This window comes from Podarcis filfolensis (genome assembly GCF_964270895.1).
Source record: "Podarcis filfolensis genome assembly, chromosome: 7".
NCBI classification, from domain to species: domain Eukaryota; kingdom Metazoa; phylum Chordata; class Lepidosauria; order Squamata; family Lacertidae; genus Podarcis; species Podarcis filfolensis.
Window position 1 is genome coordinate 87,865,021 of NC_139603.1, and position 20,567 is coordinate 87,885,587.

The following is a 20,567-nucleotide window of genomic DNA, read 5'->3' on the forward strand; positions in this document are numbered from 1 at the left end:
ATCGGCGGGGTATAAATAATAAATTGTTGTTGTTGTTGTATTGATGAAAAGCAGTACATAAAGGACTTTAGACAAACAGAGGTGTTCTACCTTTAATAGCTTGACTCTGGCCATATTTTGTTGTTGTTTAGTTGTTTAGTCGTGTCCGACTCTTCATGACCCCATGGACCAGAGCATGCCAGGCACTCCTGTCTTCCACTGCCACCCACAGTTTGGTCAAACTCATGCTGGTAGCTTCAAGAACACTGTCCAACCATCTCGTCCTCTATCGTCCCCTTCTCCTTGTGCCCTCAATCTTTCCCAACATCAGGGTCTTTTCCAGGGAGTCTTCTCTTCTCATAAGGCGGCCAAAGTCTTGGAGCCTCAGCTTCAGGATCTGTCCTTCCAGTGAGCACTCAGGGCTGATTTCCTTCAGAATGGATAGGTTTGATCTTCTTGCAGTCCATGGGACTCTCAAGAGTCTCCTCCAGCACCAGAATTCAAAAGCATCCATTCTTCGTCGATCAGCCTTCTTTATGGACCAGCTCTCACTTCCATACATCACTCCTGGGAAAACCATAGCCTTAACTATACGGACCTTTGTTGGCAAGTTGGCAAGGTTGTTGGCAAGTTGGCCATATTTACCTGGAAGTAACTCTCACTGGTTTCAGTGGAATTCACTTCCAGGCAAACATGCTAAGGACTCCATCCACTGGCATTTATCTGGCGGGAAAGGGTGTTGCAATGCGTGCTTCTCTCCTTCCCTGCAATAACAAAACACTTCTGCTTCTGATCCTAATCTTGATCTTCTCCACCTCCACACACACACACTAATTTCGGGAAAGGCAGACTTGGGAATGCCAGGTGGAATTCACCAACTTGGCCCTACAGAGCCGTGGCCTTGCTTTGCTTTCCATCAGAACATGCACTCCCATTTACACACACGCCAAAAACCACCACCGGGAAGTGGTAGAGCAGTTGCGGAACGGGAGAATCCTCACCCACACATGTCCTGAAATGGAAACCCCATTGTGCATGGCTCCCACAGGGGAGCCACAGACAGAATGTAGTTGGTCAAGGGCACCATTGGGAACCATTGCGTCAAGGATTAAACCCCACAAAAATCCGGCGTGGAGTCCCTAAGTTGGATAGGATCTTGCACGCCTGCTTCCCGTAACTCCTGACGCCAAGCTGGTGCCAAGTGTATTGCTGGGCTTTCCTTTGGACCACAATGGAAAATTTCTTCCAAACAGCTCACACCCTGTTGCAGATAATTGGGGATTCTAGAGCAGACTTGTCCCTTTATAAATAACCTCTCCAAAGGAGAACTTGATCATTCAGAGTCGGCTGGAGCAACGACAATGAAGAAGGCGTCTTATCTCCTCTCCTTGTTGGGTGCGGTGATTGTCTGCACACAGATAGGTAAGCTCCTCTCTTGCCCTCCTCCCTGACCGAAGCATGAGAGCAGAATGGTGCTTTGGGAAACCGAAGACAGCCTTCCTGCTTTAATAGAATGACCCTGGCTGTTTTTGCAGGGAAATTAAGGCTGCTGGTTTCCATTCCAAAGTTGGGGGGGGGGTTGGTTTGCTTTGCATTTTAAGGAGAGCATAGTTCCTGAATGGGGTAACTGTGAATGACCAGGTGTGCAGCCTGGGAGTCATTTTGGACTCACAGCTGTCCATGGAGGCCCAGGTCAATTTTGTATCCAGAGCAGCTGTCTACCAGCTCCATCTGGTATGCAGGCTGAGACCCTCCCTGCCTGCAGACTGTCTGGCCAGAGTGGTGCATGCTCTGGTTATCTACCGCTTGGACTACTGCAATGCACTCTACGTGGGGCTACCTTTGAAGGTGACTCGGAAAGTGCAATTAATACAGAATGCGGCAGCTAGACTGGTGACTAGGAGCGGCCGCCGAGACCGCATAACACCAGTCTTGAAAGACCTACATTGGCTCCCAGTATGTTTCCGAGCACAATTCAAAGTGTTGGTGCTGACCTTTAAAGCCCTAAACAGCCTTGGCCCAGTATACCTGAAGGAACGTCTCCACCTCCATCGTTCTGCCCGGACACTGAGGTCCAGATCTGAGGGCCTTCTGGCGGTTCCCTCATTGTGAGAAGCAAAGCTACAGGGAACCAGGCAGAGGGCCTTCTCGGTGGCGCCCGTCCCGTGGAACGCCCTCCCATCAGATGTCAAAGAGATAAACAACTACCTGACATTCAGAAGACATCTGAAGGCAGCCCTGTTCAGGGAAGTTTTTAATGTGTGACATTTTAGTGTATTTTTGGTCTTTGTTGGAAGCTGCCCAGAGTGGCATGGAAAACCCAGCCAGATGTGCGGGGTACAAATCATAAATAATAATAATAATAATTATTATTATTATTATTATTATTATTATTATTATTAGTTTGCACTTCCCAAAACAAGACGTGGGCCAGAACACAGCTGTCCTTCAAAATTCACCCTTCCCTGAATTTTGCAATGCCGTTCTCCAACCAAATAATCTGTTGCATACATTAAGGGGAAATAACACAGAGAAATTCAATATATGGAAACTTGCTCACAAAAATACGTACATTCAAAATTGCATGCAAAAACATTGGGGAAAGTTCACACTTAAAAGATGAGGAAATATGGCAAGGACATTTTTAAAGGCAAATTGTTGCCGAAATGTGGAGAGCTGGGAAAGAATCGGAACTGAAAGAAACCCAAATTCACAAATCTATCCTTAGCTTCAGTGGGATTTACTTGCAATGCAGCATGCTAAATCCATAAGGAAATCGTGTTGGCATTCATTTCAAACTGGGTCTGTTTTGCTTATTCCTGAAAGTGCGGGGTGGAGGAAACTGTGCTCACTGGAGGAGGACTGGCTGAGCCTCTGAAAGAATAAGCCAACCTTTGATTGGCAACACCTCAAAGGCGGAAGGAGCTGCTGTTTGCTGTTTACCCAGCCAAGAATTTCTTGCATTGACCTATCACAAATGCTGACCTGGTTTTGACTAACTGCTTTCACCACGATCCAATTCCTTTGCAGTGTGCCTGGGAGGACTTTGGAACATCGTTTTGCAAGATGATGCCACCTACTGGCGCCACATAATACGAAACCGCTATAGAGTTTCAAAATATGGTTGTGCTATGGCGGGGGGGGGGTAGCCTGGGAGGGCTGGGGGGAGCACCCTGCTGGCTTTTTAAAAAATAAAAAAATTGCACCCTGCAAGGCCAGCTCTTCGTCATGGCTAAGGTGGAGGTTGCCATTCACCTGATTGGAATTAATTTTATAATGAAATGATTTTAGAATGTTTTATCATTTTACTGTTGTTAGCCACTCTGAGCCCGGCTTCAGCTGGGGAGGACAGGATATAAATAAAATTATTATTATTATTATTATTATTATTATTATTATTATTATTATTATTATTATTATTAAAAGGAAGCCAAAATAGGGGGAAACACATCCTCAAATCAGTTTACAAAAAATAGAAAACAATGAAGTTATCAGTTGTTGCTTTTTAAAAAGCTAAAAGCAAGTACTTAAAGTGATTGTGCTCTCCAGGAACTTCCTGCCCCCAAAGTTTTATCTCCCTCTCTCCCTTCGCTTTGCAGCTCATTCGATTATTTGTTTCACTTGCGAAAGACAGCCCTCTAATTGGCAGTGCCTGCAAATGACTATTTGCAATGACAATGAAAATGCATGTCTAACAATGAGGGATGTTGACGAAACAGGTGAGTCCTGCGGTCAGCTGCTTAGCTGCACATTTGAACAGATCTCAAGACCAGCCTGCCCTCTTGAGCAAACAAACAAACAAAAACCCTACGGAAATTCTGTGCAATTTCCACATGCACAGATCCTGGGATGGGTAGAGGGAAGACAGGGACGCGGGTGGTGCTGTGGTCTAAACCAATGAGACTCTTGGGCTTGCCGATCGGAAGGTCAGCGGTTCGAATCCCCGCGACGGGGTGAGCTCCCGTTGCTTGGTCCCAGCTCCTGCCAACCTAGCAGTTCGAAAGCACATCAAAAGTGCAAGTAGATAAAGAGGTACCACTCCGGCGGGAAGGTAAACGACGTTTCCATGGGCTGCTCTGGTTCGCCAGAAGCGGCTTAGTCATGCTGGCCACATGACCCGGAAAAACTGCGGACAAACACCGGCTCCCTCAGCCAGTAAAGCGAGATGAGCGCCGCAATCCCAGAGTCGTTCACAACTGGACTTAACTGTCAGGGGTCCTTTACCTTTTTATTATTATTATTAATATACTTCTTAATTGTATTTCAGTTCAACAATTATAATGATAAAATACATACTTTGTTACATGCAAATGGCTTTAGATACCTATTAGGTCCATAAATTACCAGCTGGCATATATTCAACACAAAGAACAGTGACCATTTGTTGTTGACAAAGGACAGCTGGACATATAAAGGGCCCCATTACCTTCAGTAGCTTAGGGCCTCATCAAACCAAAATCTGGCCCTGGCCACCACCACCCCATTCATGCTGCCCTCGGGACAAATCTTCATTACAACGGCAATTATTTATCTAGGATCATCAATGCACTTTTACAGACTAACATAGGCAGTCAAAAACTCAAATGAACCACAACCAAAACACCTAGGTCCCTGCTTGCAAGGAGCTTACAAGCTAAGTTCTGGCAGTTGTGGAGACAGCAGAGAATGAATATGTCGGTATCTGTAATTAGGCTTGGATTCTGTATTGGGCAAGGGCTTCACATGAGTTTTCTTTTTCCTTTCCTTCCTGCCTCAAGGTGACAGTGCCAAGGTTCTCATCACCAAGAAGTGTGGCCAGGCATGTCCCACCGAAAGCAATAATTCAAGCAGCGCACCCAAGTCGGTCTTCTGCTGCAAACACAACTGGTGCAACCTGTGGCCCCCGAAATGAAAAGTGTCTGGTCCACGCTAAGTGGAAGGGCCAGTGTGGAATGCCCATGAAGTAAGCCGCTATCTCTGGGCTCAGCTGTTGTGTTCTGCAAAGAAAGTATAATGATCCCTTTTGGCTACATTTTGACCCTGCAACACCAGGCAAGCATTGGCCTCCTCCAGGCACCTTGTTCAGCATGCATTCAATTCTTTTCTTTACATGAAAGGTTCTGCATTTTTTAAGCAAAAGAAACGAAAGAAGAAAAATAAAATCGCATATTCCTGCAGCAATTGTTAGCGATTTCTTAACCTACTGCGTTTTGTATCGCCGAGTTTCAAATTTTGTTATATTTGTCCATGCAAAGTCTACGTCAGGGTCTCCGGCTGTTTTTTGGGACTACAATTCCCATCATCCCTGACCACTGGTCCTGCTAGCTAGGGATGATGGGAGTTGTAGTCTGGAAACAGCTGGACACCCGAGCTTGGGAAACCCTGGTCCATGTCTATAAGCGAACTGCTCTTAAGTGGCAAATCGTCAATCCATTGAATAAATGGAGCCATATATTGTGGATTCATGATGGTTTGTACTCAGCGATGGTACCTGGCAGGGGGGTTATACATTCTTATAGGAATTCTAAGGCTTTAAATATAGAATAAATGTTGATAATTGCACAAGGTAAACACACATACATACAGTAAACCATACGTCTAAAATAGTATAGGAGAGCAATCCAAAAGCCATCTTGGCTCTCAATATTTCCTCTTCCTCCTTATTCCCCCTTGCCTGAGAGCAGGTAGGCAGATAGCAATCAGGGGAAGTCCCTGCAGGATTTCCTCTCCTATATCTATGAACCTCCTTTGTATTAATTGTCATTGTTTGCCCAGATACTCTGCATTGAGGGATGTCTGACGTGCATCCTGATTCTCTTATTAAATGCTAATGTTTTGTATAAACAGTGTCTGGAACAATGTAAAACTTGCTAAATCCTCAGGAATATCACACCTTGGCCTGCCTGAGCCACAGTAACCCCACCTTCTGTGCGATGTAATTTCTGTCTGTTTGTAGAGGGGATGGGCTTCTACTCCACTTCCAAAATGCAAAACCCTTAAAAGAGATGTTTCTTCTGGGTCCCGGCTCTCTCTTGCCTCCTTGCAAGGAGGGGAGGGAACTCTGTTGCAAGAGAAAAATAAAATTTGCTTTGCTTTCACTGCATCCTGCCTCCATCCATTCATCTCTGACTGATTGTGGACCTAGGGGGCTCAGTCTGTTATGGAAAAATCTAGGTGCGAGGCTGCTCAGTCACCCAGCTCGTTGGGCAGAGCCCGCGGGTCCCTGCAGAATAAAGGAAGGAGTCCAGCCACCAACCGGAGCAAATAGCTGTAGACCAAAGTTTATTGTGCAACAGGTTCAAAGAGAATTTTGGGGTAACAAGGACTTTTATAACTTTTCCACCATATCCCAGAATACAGTTCGTACAGCATCATTGCTACATCACTGACCTGTCACAAAAGGGGAGGGGTAGACAGGGGTTACACTAGTTTAACCTGGGCAAACATGTCCAGACAAGTCCTTGGTACAAGATTGGCATAAGCAGACATGTCAGGGCAAGACTCACAGGCAAACACCTCTGAAGTCCCACCACCCGAAGTACAATAGAACTTCCTTTGCATGTCTGGATCCCTTTGCAAGTCTGGTGGTGGGATTAGGCTTTCCTTGGCCAACAACCAGCTCAGCAATTGTCACCTCTGGGCACTTCCTGGGGTAGGAGGTGTGTATACATGTCCTCACGCTTGAGGAGGTGGCAGGGAAAAGAGTCATTTTTCCAAGGGCAAAATAGTGTTGAAATGGAGGAAACTGGCAAAGGAGCTGACTTTATATGATTGTTAAAGCTAGATAACTTCCCTGAGCTGTCAAGTCGAAAGCATACATCTATGCATAATATTTGTAACATTTAACAACTTTAACTGGGACGCGGGTGGCGCTGTGGGTAAAAGCTCAGCGCCTAGGACTTGCCGATCGTATGGTCGGCAGTTCGAATCCCCGCGTTGGGGTGAGCTCCCGTCGTTTGGTCCCAGCTCCTGCCCACCCAGCAGTTCGAAAGCACTCTTAAGTGCAAGTAGATAAAGAGGGACCACTTTATAGGGGGAAGGTAAACGGCGTTTCTGTGTGCTGCGCTGGTGCTGGCTCGCCAGCTGCAGCTTCGTCATGCTGGCCACGTGACCCGGAAGTGTCTTTGGACGGCGCCGGCTCACAGCCTTTAGAGCGAGATGAGCACGCAACCCCAGAGTCGGACACGACTGGCCCGTACGGGCAGGGGTACCTTTACCTTTACCTTTAACAACTTTAAAGATGTACCCCTCCTAATTTCTGTAACTATTTCCAATCTGCACTTGTCTCATAACTTTCTGCTGACATCCTGTAACTTTCCACACTGCAAAGCTTGTGCCGCTTTTGTTGGTCTCCCGTGCAAAAGTGCCCCAGCAAATGGCAATCGTGAAACAACACTGGGGGAAGCACTGCAGAAAATACAATAAGACACAAAGATGTGCAAATGGCCCAGTATTAACCTGCCACTATAATTAACCCTCTATAATAGGGACGCGGGTGCTGCTGTAGGGTAAACCACAGAGCCTAGGACATGCCGATCAGAAGGTCGGCGGTTCGAATCCCTGCGACAGGGTGAGCTCCCGTCGCTCGGTCCCTGCTCCTGCCAACCTAGCAGTTCAAAAGCACCTCAAAGTGCAAGTAGATAAAGAGGTACCGCTCCGGTGTGAAGGTAAATGGCGTTTCCGCGCGCTGCTCTGGTTCGCCAGAAGCGGCTTAGTCATGCTGGCCACATGACCCGGGAGTGGTACGCCGGCTCCCTCGGCCAATAAAGTGAGATGAGCGCCGCAACACCAGAGTCGGTCACAACTGGACCTAATGGTCAGGGGTCCCTTTCTTTAATTTTTTAATGCAGTAGTTTATGGGTCAATGAGATGTTACAGAAAATATACCAAATGAAAACCCCAGTCTGGAGGAGACGCTTCCCTACTTGTAGGAGGCGTTAAATGTATTTTCATGTTTATTCCATAATTCTTAGAAATAATGATGTTGGGGGAGGGACCCTCTGGTTCTCATTCGAGCACACAGATCCATGTGAAACTGGATCTAATAATACGTAAAAATAGCAGTCATGAAAAGTCCATGAGTCTTTCTGATATCCTCACAATTATTTTTTTTGGGGGGGGGTGTTTCCCTTTCAAAAGTACTGGCACTTTCCTCTAGATTTTCTACTTGGGGTTGGGAATGCACATCCCATTGAGAGTAGTGTAGCACCAGCAGACATTCTGTTATGTACTGAGTTGAATAGGATCCAAAAGGCAGCAGTCTGATTGGTCCTAGAACAATGGGATTCTGAATGCAGCAGTCTGATTGGTCCTGGAACAATAGGACCCAGAATGCAGTAGTCTGATTGGTCCACACAGCTCAGAAGCAGATAATAATAATAATATAATTTATTCTTTATACCCTGCCCATCTGGCTGGGTTTCCCCAGCCAAATTTGGGCGGCTTCCAACAAAGTATTAAAATACAGTGGTCTGTTAAACATTAAAAGCTTCCCTAAACAGTGCTGCCTTCATTGTTCTCTTTGACATCCGGTGGGAGGGCATTCCACAGGGCAGGTGCCACCACTGAGAAGGCCCTCTGCCTGGTTCCCTGTAACTTGGCTTCTCGCAGGGAAGGAACCGCCAGAAGGCCCTCGGCGCTGGACCTCAGCAACCGGGCAGAACGATGGAGATGGAGACGGGAAAGCTGGGAAATAATGGGAGAAGAGGAGGAGGAAGAGGAACCACCAGGAGGGCAACAACCGATGGACACAGTCCCTTCAGAAAGCATTCCAGACCCTCCATCTCCCAGAAACCGGCGAGCCTTGAAAGTAGGAGAGCAAAAGGCTCAGAAGCAGAGGACCCTCAGCGCCACCCGTAGAGGAGATGATGATGAACGAGGAAGTCGGAGTAAAAGGGGGTGTAGAGTCACTCGGGACAACGCCATTATTCCAAGAGGCTGAGTTCCAAGCCTCTGTCCATAAATATTGATTTAAAAAGCAGGTGGTAAGGACTTTTCCTTGCCTTATCCGTTCCTGGAAGCCTGCTGTGGGGTTGTTTCCTCCGCCGCCTGACACAAGTCACGGGTTCAAATTACAATAAAGGGGATTCCGACTAAACATTAGGAAGAAGTTTCTGGGCAGTGAGAGCTGTTCCACAGTGGAACGGACTTCCTCAGCAGGTGGTGGGCTCTCCTTCACTGGAGTTTTTTCAACAGAGGTTGGATGGCCATCTGCCAGGGATTCTTTAGCTGTGATCCCTGCATTGGAAGGGGCTGGATTAGATGACCTTTGGGGATCCCTTTCAACTCTGCAATTATTTTTATTATTTCTTATTTCTTCAACTTATACATCGCCCTATGCCCAGAGGTCTCAGAATGGTTCACAGCAAGACCAAAAACAATAACCCAATTCTATTGTTCTATTCTTCAGTTTATAATATTGTTATGGCTACTGAAACAGAATATTTGAATTTATTGTTTCGGTCACAGACCAGTTCCAGCCCACATACAATACCAAGGAAGTCATAAAACACGATAGGGATATGTTTGAATTTGCAATTAGATATAGCAACAGTTAAAAATATATATAAATTAAAACTTAGTCATTAACATATAACCTAAAATTACCATTTAAAACCTTAATCATTATGATAGCACAGCTTGTTCACTAAGTTTTATGGCAATCACACAGAATTTGGCTGCCTTTAACGTGATCTCAGGAGCCTTGTCTTCTATCAGGGATTTTAGACACTGAAGTTCAGATTCATTTGGAGATTTTTGGTTCACAGCAAGATCAAAAGCAATAACCCAATTCTATTATTCTATTCTTCAGTTTATAATATTGCAATGGCTACTGAAACAGATTATCAATGATGACTGAGGCTGCAGATCTTAAATGGCAAAACTTTATTAACATGTGCTCCAGCTTTACAAATCACAGGCGCAGAACAGAACATCAAATGTGGAGGAAGGTGCAAAGTGGGAGAGACTTTTAAAAACATCCTGTTTGGGGCATGTACCTTCCACCTCCATCAGCTGATGGCTCCCTTTGCTTCTGCCTCCTCCCCACCCAACAAATGCCAACCCCAACTTCTGATCTTGTGCCCAGCCAATCAATGGGGGCTGGCCTGGTCCAGTTACTATGAGGCTGGTTTATTTTTATTTAATTTATTTGTTAGGTGTTTTTTTACAACAAAAGATCTCAGTTCTAATGAAATCCCCAGAAACTGTAGCTTGGCACAGCCTCTGTTTTTAAATTAGAGATCTCTAGCAACCACCACCCAAAATACATACACACATTTTTTAAGAAAAAATAGACTTCTTTGAATGCCTGGGGAAATTAGGAAAGGTGATCGTGGAACCAGCTTGAGCCGGTGCTGCAGACCTGCTCTGAGCTCACCAAGACCTGCGGCTCTTCCAGCCTTTTGCTCTTCTAACATAAAAGAAAACTCCGGCAGAAAAATGAAAATCGGTTTCTGCAACCAATCCGCTCCCCCCGGGACTCCCTTCAATAAGGAAAGCAACGAGGAATGATAAAGGAACATATGAGATGGCATTTGCTTGATGCAACGTCAATTGATCTCCCCTCCGCCACAAACGCAAACAGTTGATATTATTTAACTTCCTCGAAAACTTTGTGCAAACTGATTTTGCACGTGGGTTGTCTGGGAATGGCAAAGGTTTTGCAAACCGAACTCTGTGCAAACCAGTCAGAAAAGGTGTTGTCTGGGAATGACCTGAGGCTTTTTGGGGGGGCCAAATGAAGGAGAAGACTCATCAGCTGCTTTGTCGAGGGACTGGGGAGGAGAAGATGGTGCATTGCAGCACCAAAGAGGAGCAAGAGGTTTCTGGGCAGGTGGAGAGAACTCCACGTTCTGCAGTACCAAGCAAGAAGTCAAGAATTTTAGCGTTCAGGGCAATGATCCAGGTGAGCAAGCTCTTCCGCGATGCTTCCGTGGGGTGGCGTTTGCTGTCCACGGCGGGATTCTTGATCTCGAACAAGGGAAAGGGGAGCGACATTTGACAGTTTTGGATAGGAGAACTGTGACCTTTGCTCTGCAGAGCCTCCTCACAAGACGGATTGGAAGATGTAAAAGAAACTGGCCAGGACTCCGACGGCCATCAGCAGGCTGCTGGTTTTGACACTGGTGGCCCCGCTGATATTGCAGAAGGAATGGCTGCAACACTTGGTCGAAACACTTGTCAGGCCTGTGTCGATGAAGTTCTCCGTGCAAGTCGGGGTGCATCTCTTGCTAAGCTGGTACACGGCGTTCTTGCCTGGAGGACAGGAATGAAAGGGGGCGATTATACATGGGTAGGTAAAAGCTACGGGACACAGGTGGCGCTGTGGGTTAAACCACAGAGCCTAGGACTTGCTGATCAGAAGGTCGGCGGTTCAAATCCCCGCAACAGGGTGAGCTCCCATTGCTGAGTCTTTCCACGCCCAGCAAAATGTCTGGAGACCATCGTTAAAATAAAGACCGTGAGGATGCTCCCTGAGTTTTAAGTCACGACATTTCAAACTGTCGTTTGGGGATTTTATTTGCTTATTTGGCACGTGGTGCTGTGGGTTAAACCACAGAGCCTAGGACTTGCCGATCAGAAGGCCGGTGGTTCGAATCCCTGCGACAGGGTGAGCTCCCGTTGCTCGGTCCCTGCTCCTGCCAACCTAGCAGTTCGAAAGCACGTCAAAGTGCAAGTAGATAAATAGGTACCACTCTGGCGGGAAGGTAAGCTGTGTTTCCGTGCACTGCTCTGGTTTGCCAGAAACGGCTTAGTCATGCTGGCCATATGACCCGGAAGCTGTACGCCGACTCCCTCGGCCAATAAAGCGAGATGAGCGCCGCAACCCCAAAGTCGGCCACGACTGGGCCTAGTGGTCAGGGGTCCCCTTTACCTTTACTAGGTAAAAGGTAAAGGACCCCTGGATGGTTAAGTCCACTCAAAGACAACTAGGGGGTTGCAGCACTCATCTCGCTTTCAGGCCAAGGGAGCCGGTGTTTGTCCACAGACCGCTTTCCGGGTCATGTGGCCAGCAGGACTAAACCGCTTCTGGCACAACGGGACACTGTGACGGAAACTAGAGTGCACGGAAACCCCGTTTACCTTCCCGTAGCAGCGGTACCTATTAATCTACTTGTGTTGGCGTGCTTTCGAACTGTTATGTTTGCAGGAGCTGGGACGGAGCAATGGCAGCTGGGTTCGGAGCTTGCAGATGGGCCATAGGTGATGGCTAGCTTTCTTTCTTTTGGGTTATAATTTTTATTAGTTTTCCAATTACAATAATCCAATAATAGCCTCATTATAACATTGCCAGATTATAATACAATTCCTAATACAAATCATACAAATGCCCAATTATGTAATTTAGGTGGCCCCCAAATGCTAGAATTGATGGTTTGATTATTTACTTTGTTTCTGCGTTCCAAAATCTTAATGATTTCCCTTACATTCCAGTCATCATCATTAGCATTCAGGGTATTTTATACCCTGCCCATCTGCCTGGGTTTCCCCAGCCACTCTGGGCAGCTTCCAACAAAATATTAAAATACAGTAGTCCGTCAAACATTAAAAGCTTCCCTAAACAGAGCTGCCTTCAGTTGTCTTCTAAATGTCTGGTAGTTGTTCTTCTCTTTGACATCTGGTGGGAGGGCATTAGTAATCCCTTATGCAACAGCTGCAATATACAGTGGTACCTCGGGTTAAGAACTTAATTCGTTCTGGAAGTCTGTTCTTAACCTGAAACTGTTCTTAACCTGAAGCACCACTGTAGCTAATGGGGCCTCCTGCTGCCGCTGTGCCGCCGCTGCACAATTTCTGTTCTCATCCTGAAGCAAAGATCTTAACCCAAGGTAATATTTTAGCGGAGTCTGTAACCTGAAGCGTATGTAACCTGAAGCGTATGTAACCCGAGGTACCACTGTATATAACTTCTATTTGTGTTAACACATTCAACAATTTATAAGTGAAGACCTCATACTATATCATTGTTCTTCTTGTGTGTGACATTTATTCCGTCCCTATTCTTTCTTCCTGTCTTTATAAAATGTTGTGGCTGTCTTTTCTCGGTTGTTGCTGCTATCCGTCATGCCTTGAACGGAGCTGGTAAAACCAATGTTGTTACAAAAATTCCTCCCTCCCTCAGACCTGTGCTCTTTGTTTTTTGCAACTTTAACAATAGCTGCAAACGTCACTCTGTCCCAGTCAGTAACCTGTTTTTGCCCTTTTTTCACCCAGCCTAGGAAGAAGAGTGATCTGTCATACTGCCAGTGCCCTTGGCTAGCAACCTTGAGGGACAGGGCTTCACCTCACGCTCAGGGACTGTAGCTTCAGAGAGAATATAATAAAGGTTTGCTACCTACCCGTTCCTGACGTGGAAGTGATGGTGGTACAGAACTGGTCCTGTTCTGCGCACTTAACTGCCTTCATACAGTTCCAGTTGGAAGGCTCGTTTTCGCACCTGTAGCAAAAAAAGGCGTGGGCTGTGCGGAAAGAAAACAGAGAAGCAAAAGTCAAGCAAAGGCATCTCTTTCCCAGGTGAACATAAATCAACGTTTGTCTCAGTCTGGCTGTGACCTTCAAGGCTGTGAGCACCCTGGGGCGAAGCAACACGCCTTAGAGCAGGGAGCGAGGAACACTTTGCTCTTCCAGATACTGTTTCGCCTCAACTCCCATCAGTCCCAGCCAGCACAGTCAAAGGTCAGGGATAGCAGGAGCTGTCATTCAACATCTGGAAAACCACAGCTTCCACATTGGCGCCTTAGAGGTATGGATACCTCCAAAATTAGCTAAGAGATCCTCATCGGATAGAACGCCCAGGTGTTTTTCTCAAGGTCCCATGGAGAACTGGTTGCTCCCACGTTCTGAATCCTGACGTTCACCCAAACCAGAGGATGAAGATCTTCCAGAGCCCAAATTCAGACTGTTCTATTGGGGCAGGTGTTTCCTGGTTAGAGGACTATTTGAATATTATTATTATTATTATAAAGGACCCCTGACAGCTAAGTCCCGTCGCGAATGACTCTGGGGTTGCGGCGCTCATCTTGCTTTACAGGCCAAGGGAGCCAGCGTTTGTCCGCAAACAGTTTTTCCATGTCATGTGGCCAGCATGACTAAGCCGCTTCTGGTGAAACCAGATCAGCACACGGAAACGCCATTTACCTTCCCGCCAGAGCAGTACCTATTTATCTACTTGCACTTTGACATGCTTTCGAACCACTAGGTTGGCAGGAGCTGGGACCGAGCAACAGGAGCTCACCCCGTCGCAGGGATTCAAACCACCGACCTTCTGATCAGCAAGCCCAAGAGGCTCAGTGGTTTAGACCACAGCGATTATGATTATTATTATTTGTACCCCACCCATCTGACTGGGGTGACATAACCTTCTGGCGGTTCCCTCATTCAGATGTCAAGGAAATAAGTAGCTATCCTATCATTAAAAGACATCTGAAGGCAGCCCTGTTCAGGGAAGTTTTTAATATTTAACGCTGTATTGTTTTTAATACTTGATTGGGAGCCGCCCAGAGTGGCGGGGAGACTCAGCCAGATGGGCGGGGTATAAATAATAAATTATTATTATTATATTATAATAGCAATAATGATTATAAGAATTATAAGAATAAAGAAAAGCAGGCTTTTCCAGCCTAGTGCCTTCCAGATGTTTTGTACTATGTCTATCATCAGCCCCACCCAGGACAAAGGCTGCTCTATGCACCCAGCGAACAACCGCAGAAAAGTAGGAGACAAACAGGCCAGGCCACTCCCACAAAGCACACTTCATTGCATATTTATTCTCAAGTATTGACATGTTCACAGAGCAAGGTTCTGCCCACCTCAGTTCCCACAGGATTACAGCTCTCAGTTTGTAATTCTTTCTGGCTTTTATTAAAATGTACGGGGCAACCTTGACACCGCCCTGCAGCTGAAGGATTCTGTGAGAAGTTACGATGGACCAAGGAAGCCAAATCCAAGTGAGGGCAGGAAACTTTGCCTTCATTCTGAATAGGCTTCCTGGTGACATATTGTAAGCAATCTGATGGACGTCACAAAGCCAAATATGACCAATGGTTTGTTTCACAGCCCTGACATGTTGGCAAAATGGAGGGGCGGTTTTTCTTTTTCGTTTTCTAAATATGTTTTCATTGATTTTCCAATAACAGCCTCATTATAACAATACCAGTTTTATCCAGTTAATACAATTATTAATGCCAATTGTTCAAATTATACAGTTTAATCAAATTGGCCTCTCCATGTGCTACATTTGATGGCTTCGTTCTTCTACATTTTTTCTGCCTTCCAAATAAGTTCCATTCCATTCCATTCAGATATAATAATCCCTTATATAACAGCTCCAATCTTGTGGTTTCATCTGTGCTGGTATAGTAGGTAATTTATAAAGTTTCAAGAGAGGAACTCTAAATGTAATCCTTATTCTTTCCTGCATGTGATAGTTCCCACACCCCATGATATTTTCCTATCCATATATGATGTTATAGCCTTCATTTCTACAAGTGGTAATGGTTCCCATCATGCCTCGGGTGAAGCGGTTATCTCAGTTTCCAGAGTCACTGCATTGCTTCATCCCATGATTTGGCTCCCAGTAAACAAGCCATCTTCACCATTTCCCCAGCCTAGAAAGAATGGTCTGAATCCAGACTTCACGTAGCTTCTATTCCTGCAGCTGGTAGACTCCTTTCTTCCCTGCCACTGATTTATGGCCAATTATCCTTATCTCAAAAAGCATTCTTTTGTGGATAACGGACGTTAGGGAAAACTTTGCTCCATATTTTCAAAGCGTAATGTCCCCCCCCCCTTCTCTCTCAGTTCCTTTCTCTCACACACACAGTTCCAGTTTTGTTAAATATTTATATTCCAATTTCTTCCACCCTCGCTTTTACAGATGCGGGGTTTTTTAACTTGCATTCCTGGGAGGGTTGCCATATCATAAATGTAGAGAAAAACTTTAATATAAGCAAGCCATGTGCTCCCTTCCCCTCATCGTCTCTTTCACCGAATGAAATCCCCTCTCAAGCCAAACCTTTAAAATCCTTGTAGCTGGGTTGTTTTCGCAGTTTCTTATCTCATCATCTCTAGCACGTGCCTGTGGTTTACTCCAATTTTAAAAACCCAATTAGTAGGATAACCTGTGCTTCCAGGAACGGGATCAGGGGGTCGTGGCAGCCAGAATGCTCCATGCACCCAGTGCCTTTGTCTGTACTCGCATTCCATGGGGAAGCGAGTGCCAAACAGCCAGACACCAGGTGAGAGCCAGATTCCTCTTGCAACCAAAGAGGAATGCAGAAAATGCAATTCCCCTGTCATTATCTGATCATCTCTGTCTCTCTCCTGCAATGTTGGGAGAGGGGTCCATCCCCTGGCGCACAGGAAGCCCAGAGGGGCAGTTTTGCAACCCAAATCTCTTCCTTTGTTTACTGTTTGTTTGGTTTCAATCTAGTCCGCTTATGTGTCCCCACCCGTTCCCAGCTATAGTCTTACAATCCTATTGGATTGTAATTTGGAGGATGGGACCTCAAATATATTTTTTTAATATTTTTTTATTAGAAATTTAACAAAACATATTATCCAAAAATATCACATCCCTAATTTCCCCCATTTTCCTCCTAAAGGGCCCAGCATGAAGGCTATGCATGTCTTGAGAAATTTCATTCTCCTGAGCAACTTTTCGGCACACTGTGCAAAATGCGTGCCGTTCAACATCCACAGACATAGAGCCATACCTGTATGTGAATTGTCCACCCTTACAATCTTTCTGACGCAAAAAACCCCCCGCAGGGTGGCTGGAACGCCTAGGCAGATTGTTCATATACACAGCTTTCCGTACACTAATGTCAGATCACGTAACATGTTCTATGCACGGGGCAGGGGAGAGCATGATGGCGCATTAGACAGATACTTGTTCCTGCCACAGGTACACCCTGTGTATCTGAAGCGTGTCTGGGCGAGCCAAACTTTCTTAGGAAACTTTTCTGCAGGGATAAGAATCTTCCAACATTCAGCTGGGCTAGGGACAACCTAAACCTACTTTTCTGTTATTTAATCCAATAGTCTATTGCATATCCTTTGTTTGAGTGGGATGTGGTCACTTCTTCTCCCATCGCCTTTTAGACGTTTCTGAAAGGCTACTCACACAAGCCTTCATTCACACAGTCCCTTCCACCTTCCCTCATCTGACTTGCCCTCTAAATCCCACACCATCAGACAGATGGGAAGAAAAAAGAAGACTTTTCTTCACACCAATGCCTACGGTAATTAATTCCTACAATTCCACTGGCCAAATGGAACCTCCAGAGTTAGTGCAGTATACCTCAGGATGCCGGTGGCTGAGGCAGGACAACAGCTGTTGCCTTCATGCCCTCTTTCCTGAAAACATCTGGCTGGGAACTAACAGAAACAGCATGATAGATCAAATGGATCGTTGATATGAGCCAGCAGGGTTCCTCTTATACATCCATATCCTTGTAAATCTTCAGTAGAAACCTCTCCATGGTGTTAAAAATTTAGGTGTGGGTTTTTTAATGGGGCATTTAGTATTAAACACGAGTCACTGGTCTGAGCAGTATATATTAGGTCCCCCTTTTAGATTGTAGATCACAGTATTGAACCCACAGCCCTGAGATTATAATGCTCTGATGCTTACACCTTATGCTCTTCCCCTGGCTTGCAGGGGTTTGGACTAGATGGTGCTTTGCATCCTTCCCAACCCTACAATCCTGCGATTCTATGAGTCTCCAAGTCTCCCGTCCTTTTCTGCAGCTCTTTTCCTAAGCAAAGGTGAGAAATGTGCCTTACCTTTTCCGGCGCATAAGATCGCCACCAGCAAGGCAACCAGCAGAGTCTTCATCTTTGCAGTGATCTGTGGAACTGTATCCCAGACTGCTGGCCACTATGGTTATATACACCCCTGAGGTGTTTGCCTTTTGTTGCCATGGTCACAATAATTTTAGGGTTCAAGAAGCTGAAGATGGGGAGGGACACACTTGGCTGAGGAATGAGCATAGGAGTTGGTCAGTGTGGGAATGGGTGTGAGCCTGTGAGATCACCAAAGGCAATTCATCATTATGCAGGAGAGAGAGAAAGAGAGGGAGGAGATCACATGTAGGTGACAACCTCAAAGGGGAGAGGCTTGAGGTCCTCAGCAGGAGATCTGCCTGCAGAAGATCCCTGGAAACTCTCAGCGTTAGACGTTCTTTTTTTTTTTTTCTTCAATTGTTTTTATTAATTTTCCAAATTTAACATAACACAAAATAACAAACAAACAAATAAAAAAACATACATACATTCAAAGCTTCTTACAGTTAAAAATCCAAATTGCACTCCATTATTGGGTGACTTCCTCAAATCCTTCCTAACTGATTTTCATTAAATCTAATTTTAGCAACTTTCCAATATCCACTTTCTAATAAAATTAACTTGTTCAAATTACTAACTTCCTTTCTTTTCATAATATTCTCAATCCATCATTTTATACAATTCAACATAATTTAATCCTAAACCAAATTTAGTACTCGCAAGTATTTCCACTTATGTTATATTGTTATATTTTACTAAATATTCCTTCAATTTCTTCCATTCTTCTTGATGTTCCTCCTCTTTCTGATCGCGGATTCTTCCAGTAAGGTCGGCCAGCTCCAAAAAGACCAACATCTTCATCTGCCAATCTTCCACTGTTGCTATTTCCTGTGATTTCCAATTTTTGGCAAGTAAAATTCTCGCTGTGGTTGTGGCATACAGAAACAATCTAACATCTTTTTTAGGTAATTCCATTCCTATTATTCCAAGTAGAAAGCCTTCTGGTTTCTTAATAAATGTATATTTCAACATTTTTTTCAATTCATTATATATCTTTTCCCAGAAGTCTTTCACCTTTGGACACGTCCACCACATATGGTAAAAGGTTCCTTCTTTTTCTTTACATTTCCAATGTAAATTATGACTCATATGGTAAATCTTTGCTAATTTTACTGAGGTTAAGTACCATCTATACATCAGTAGTGATGTATGGAAGTGAGAGTTGGACCATAAAGAAGGCTGATCGCCGAAGAATTGATGCTTTTGAATTCTGGTGCTGGAGGAGACTCTTGAGAGTCCCATGGACTGCAAGAAGATCAAACCTCTCCATTCTGAAGGAAATCAGCCCTGAGTGCTCACTGGAAGGACAGATCCTGAAGCTGAGGCTCCAAGACTTTGGCCACCTCATGAGAACAGAAGACTCCCTGGAAAAGACCCTGATGTTGGGAAAGATGGAGGACACAAGGAGAAGGGGACAACAGAGGACGAGGTGGTTGGACAGTGTTCTCGAAGCTACCAGCATGAGTTTGACTAAACTGCGGGAGGCAGTGGAAGACAGGAGTGCCTGGCATGCTCTGGTCCAGGGGGTCACAAAGAGTTGGACACAACTAAACGACTAAAGAACAACAACATACATCATTTTCATAATGTTTTCCTTTAGAACCGTACATGCAGTAAACTTAACCCCTTTCTTCCACAACCTTTCCCAATCTTCCAAGTGGTAGACGTTCTTGACCAGGGATTGGCAACCTAAGGCCCATGGGCTAGTAGCGGTCCATGAGGTTTGTCTAACCGGCCCATGGCAACCCCTCCCCCCCACCCCAACCTGCTCTTACCGGCGCAGCGCACTGTGGCGCACCGTGGTATGGCGCAGCACGGAGACCAACTTCCGGGTTGATGGCACCTGTGCGCATGCACACGGGCACTCCTCCGACCCGGATGTGCGCCAGAAATAGTGTGTGCACACACATGTGGGACAAAGAAGCACCCAAAATAGCGTGTGCACACGCGCATGGGCACTCCTCCAACCCGAAAGAGCGCGCGTGCGCACCCGATCCAGCGCATCCTCCGGCAGACGGAGTGTCAGTCGGCCCATCCTCCGATTAAGGTTGCCAACCTCTGTTCTTGACTGTCTTGTTTTGGTTGCATGTAATCTGTTCTGGGGGATCTGCTTGGCTGAAGAGCAGGGTACAAATGCTCCAAGTAAAGAACAGAACAAAATGTCACACAAGCAAATGGAATACCCAGCCTTGGGGAGCAGGGAAATTGGGAGAGCAGCATTATTGTAAAATACAGAACCCTAAAACACAGAAATTTAGGGCATTTCGATGTATGTTTAGAACATCCTCAAATACCACTGTATATTTGCAAAGATGGGCTGCACACATACATCTGTAGGCGCCTGAGGCTCACTTATAGGACTGCGGGAGGGATTCAGTTCCGTTTGCCTTTAAAGCAGAATTGACCTCATTTGCACTTCCTGAAAGAATATATCAATCGAAACAGAGATGGCCTTCAAAATTCGCACTTCCCCGAATTTTGCAATGCAGCTCTGTGCTAAAATGAATATACTAGAGTAAGGTGTGTGTGAAAAAAACATACAAAAATGCATAGTGAAAATTCATCGTGCAACTGTGTACACTGGGGGAAAAAACCACATATGAAAATGTGTATAATAGGAAAAATTCACACTAAAATGCTTGTGAATTGTCATGAGGACTGTATTTCAGCAGCAGCAGCAGCAGCCTGCTGTGAAAATGTGGAGAACAAAATTTGAGATGGGAAAAATGAGAAGCTTGATAGATTCGCCCATCTCCACTTCC

The 20,567-nt window shown here is 45.5% G+C and overlaps 2 protein-coding genes across 2 annotated transcripts; one reads left to right on the top strand and one right to left on the bottom strand.

The window, feature by feature from the left end:
• The first annotated feature begins 1,103 nt into the window (after nt 1–1,103).
• Nucleotides 1,104–6,061, top strand: LOC310766277 (lymphocyte antigen 6E-like). The gene is made up of 3 exons (XM_083622390.1): nt 1,104–1,401; nt 3,579–3,698; nt 4,737–6,061. Exons 1-3 carry the CDS (start codon nt 1,341–1,343, stop codon nt 4,868–4,870), a joined length of 315 nt encoding a protein of 104 aa, XP_083478516.1. The 5' UTR covers nt 1,104–1,340; the 3' UTR covers nt 4,871–6,061.
• Nucleotides 6,062–9,828: 3,767 nt separating this feature from the next.
• LOC310766268 (lymphocyte antigen 6E-like) lies at nt 9,829–17,906 on the bottom strand. Its single transcript, XM_083622380.1, has 3 exons — nt 17,746–17,906; nt 13,299–13,418; nt 9,829–11,214 (listed from the first exon to the last, which is right to left on the bottom strand). Exons 1-3 carry the CDS (start codon nt 17,795–17,797, stop codon nt 11,006–11,008), a joined length of 381 nt encoding a protein of 126 aa, XP_083478506.1. The 5' UTR covers nt 17,798–17,906; the 3' UTR covers nt 9,829–11,005.
• Between the last annotated feature and the right edge of the window lie 2,661 nt (nt 17,907–20,567).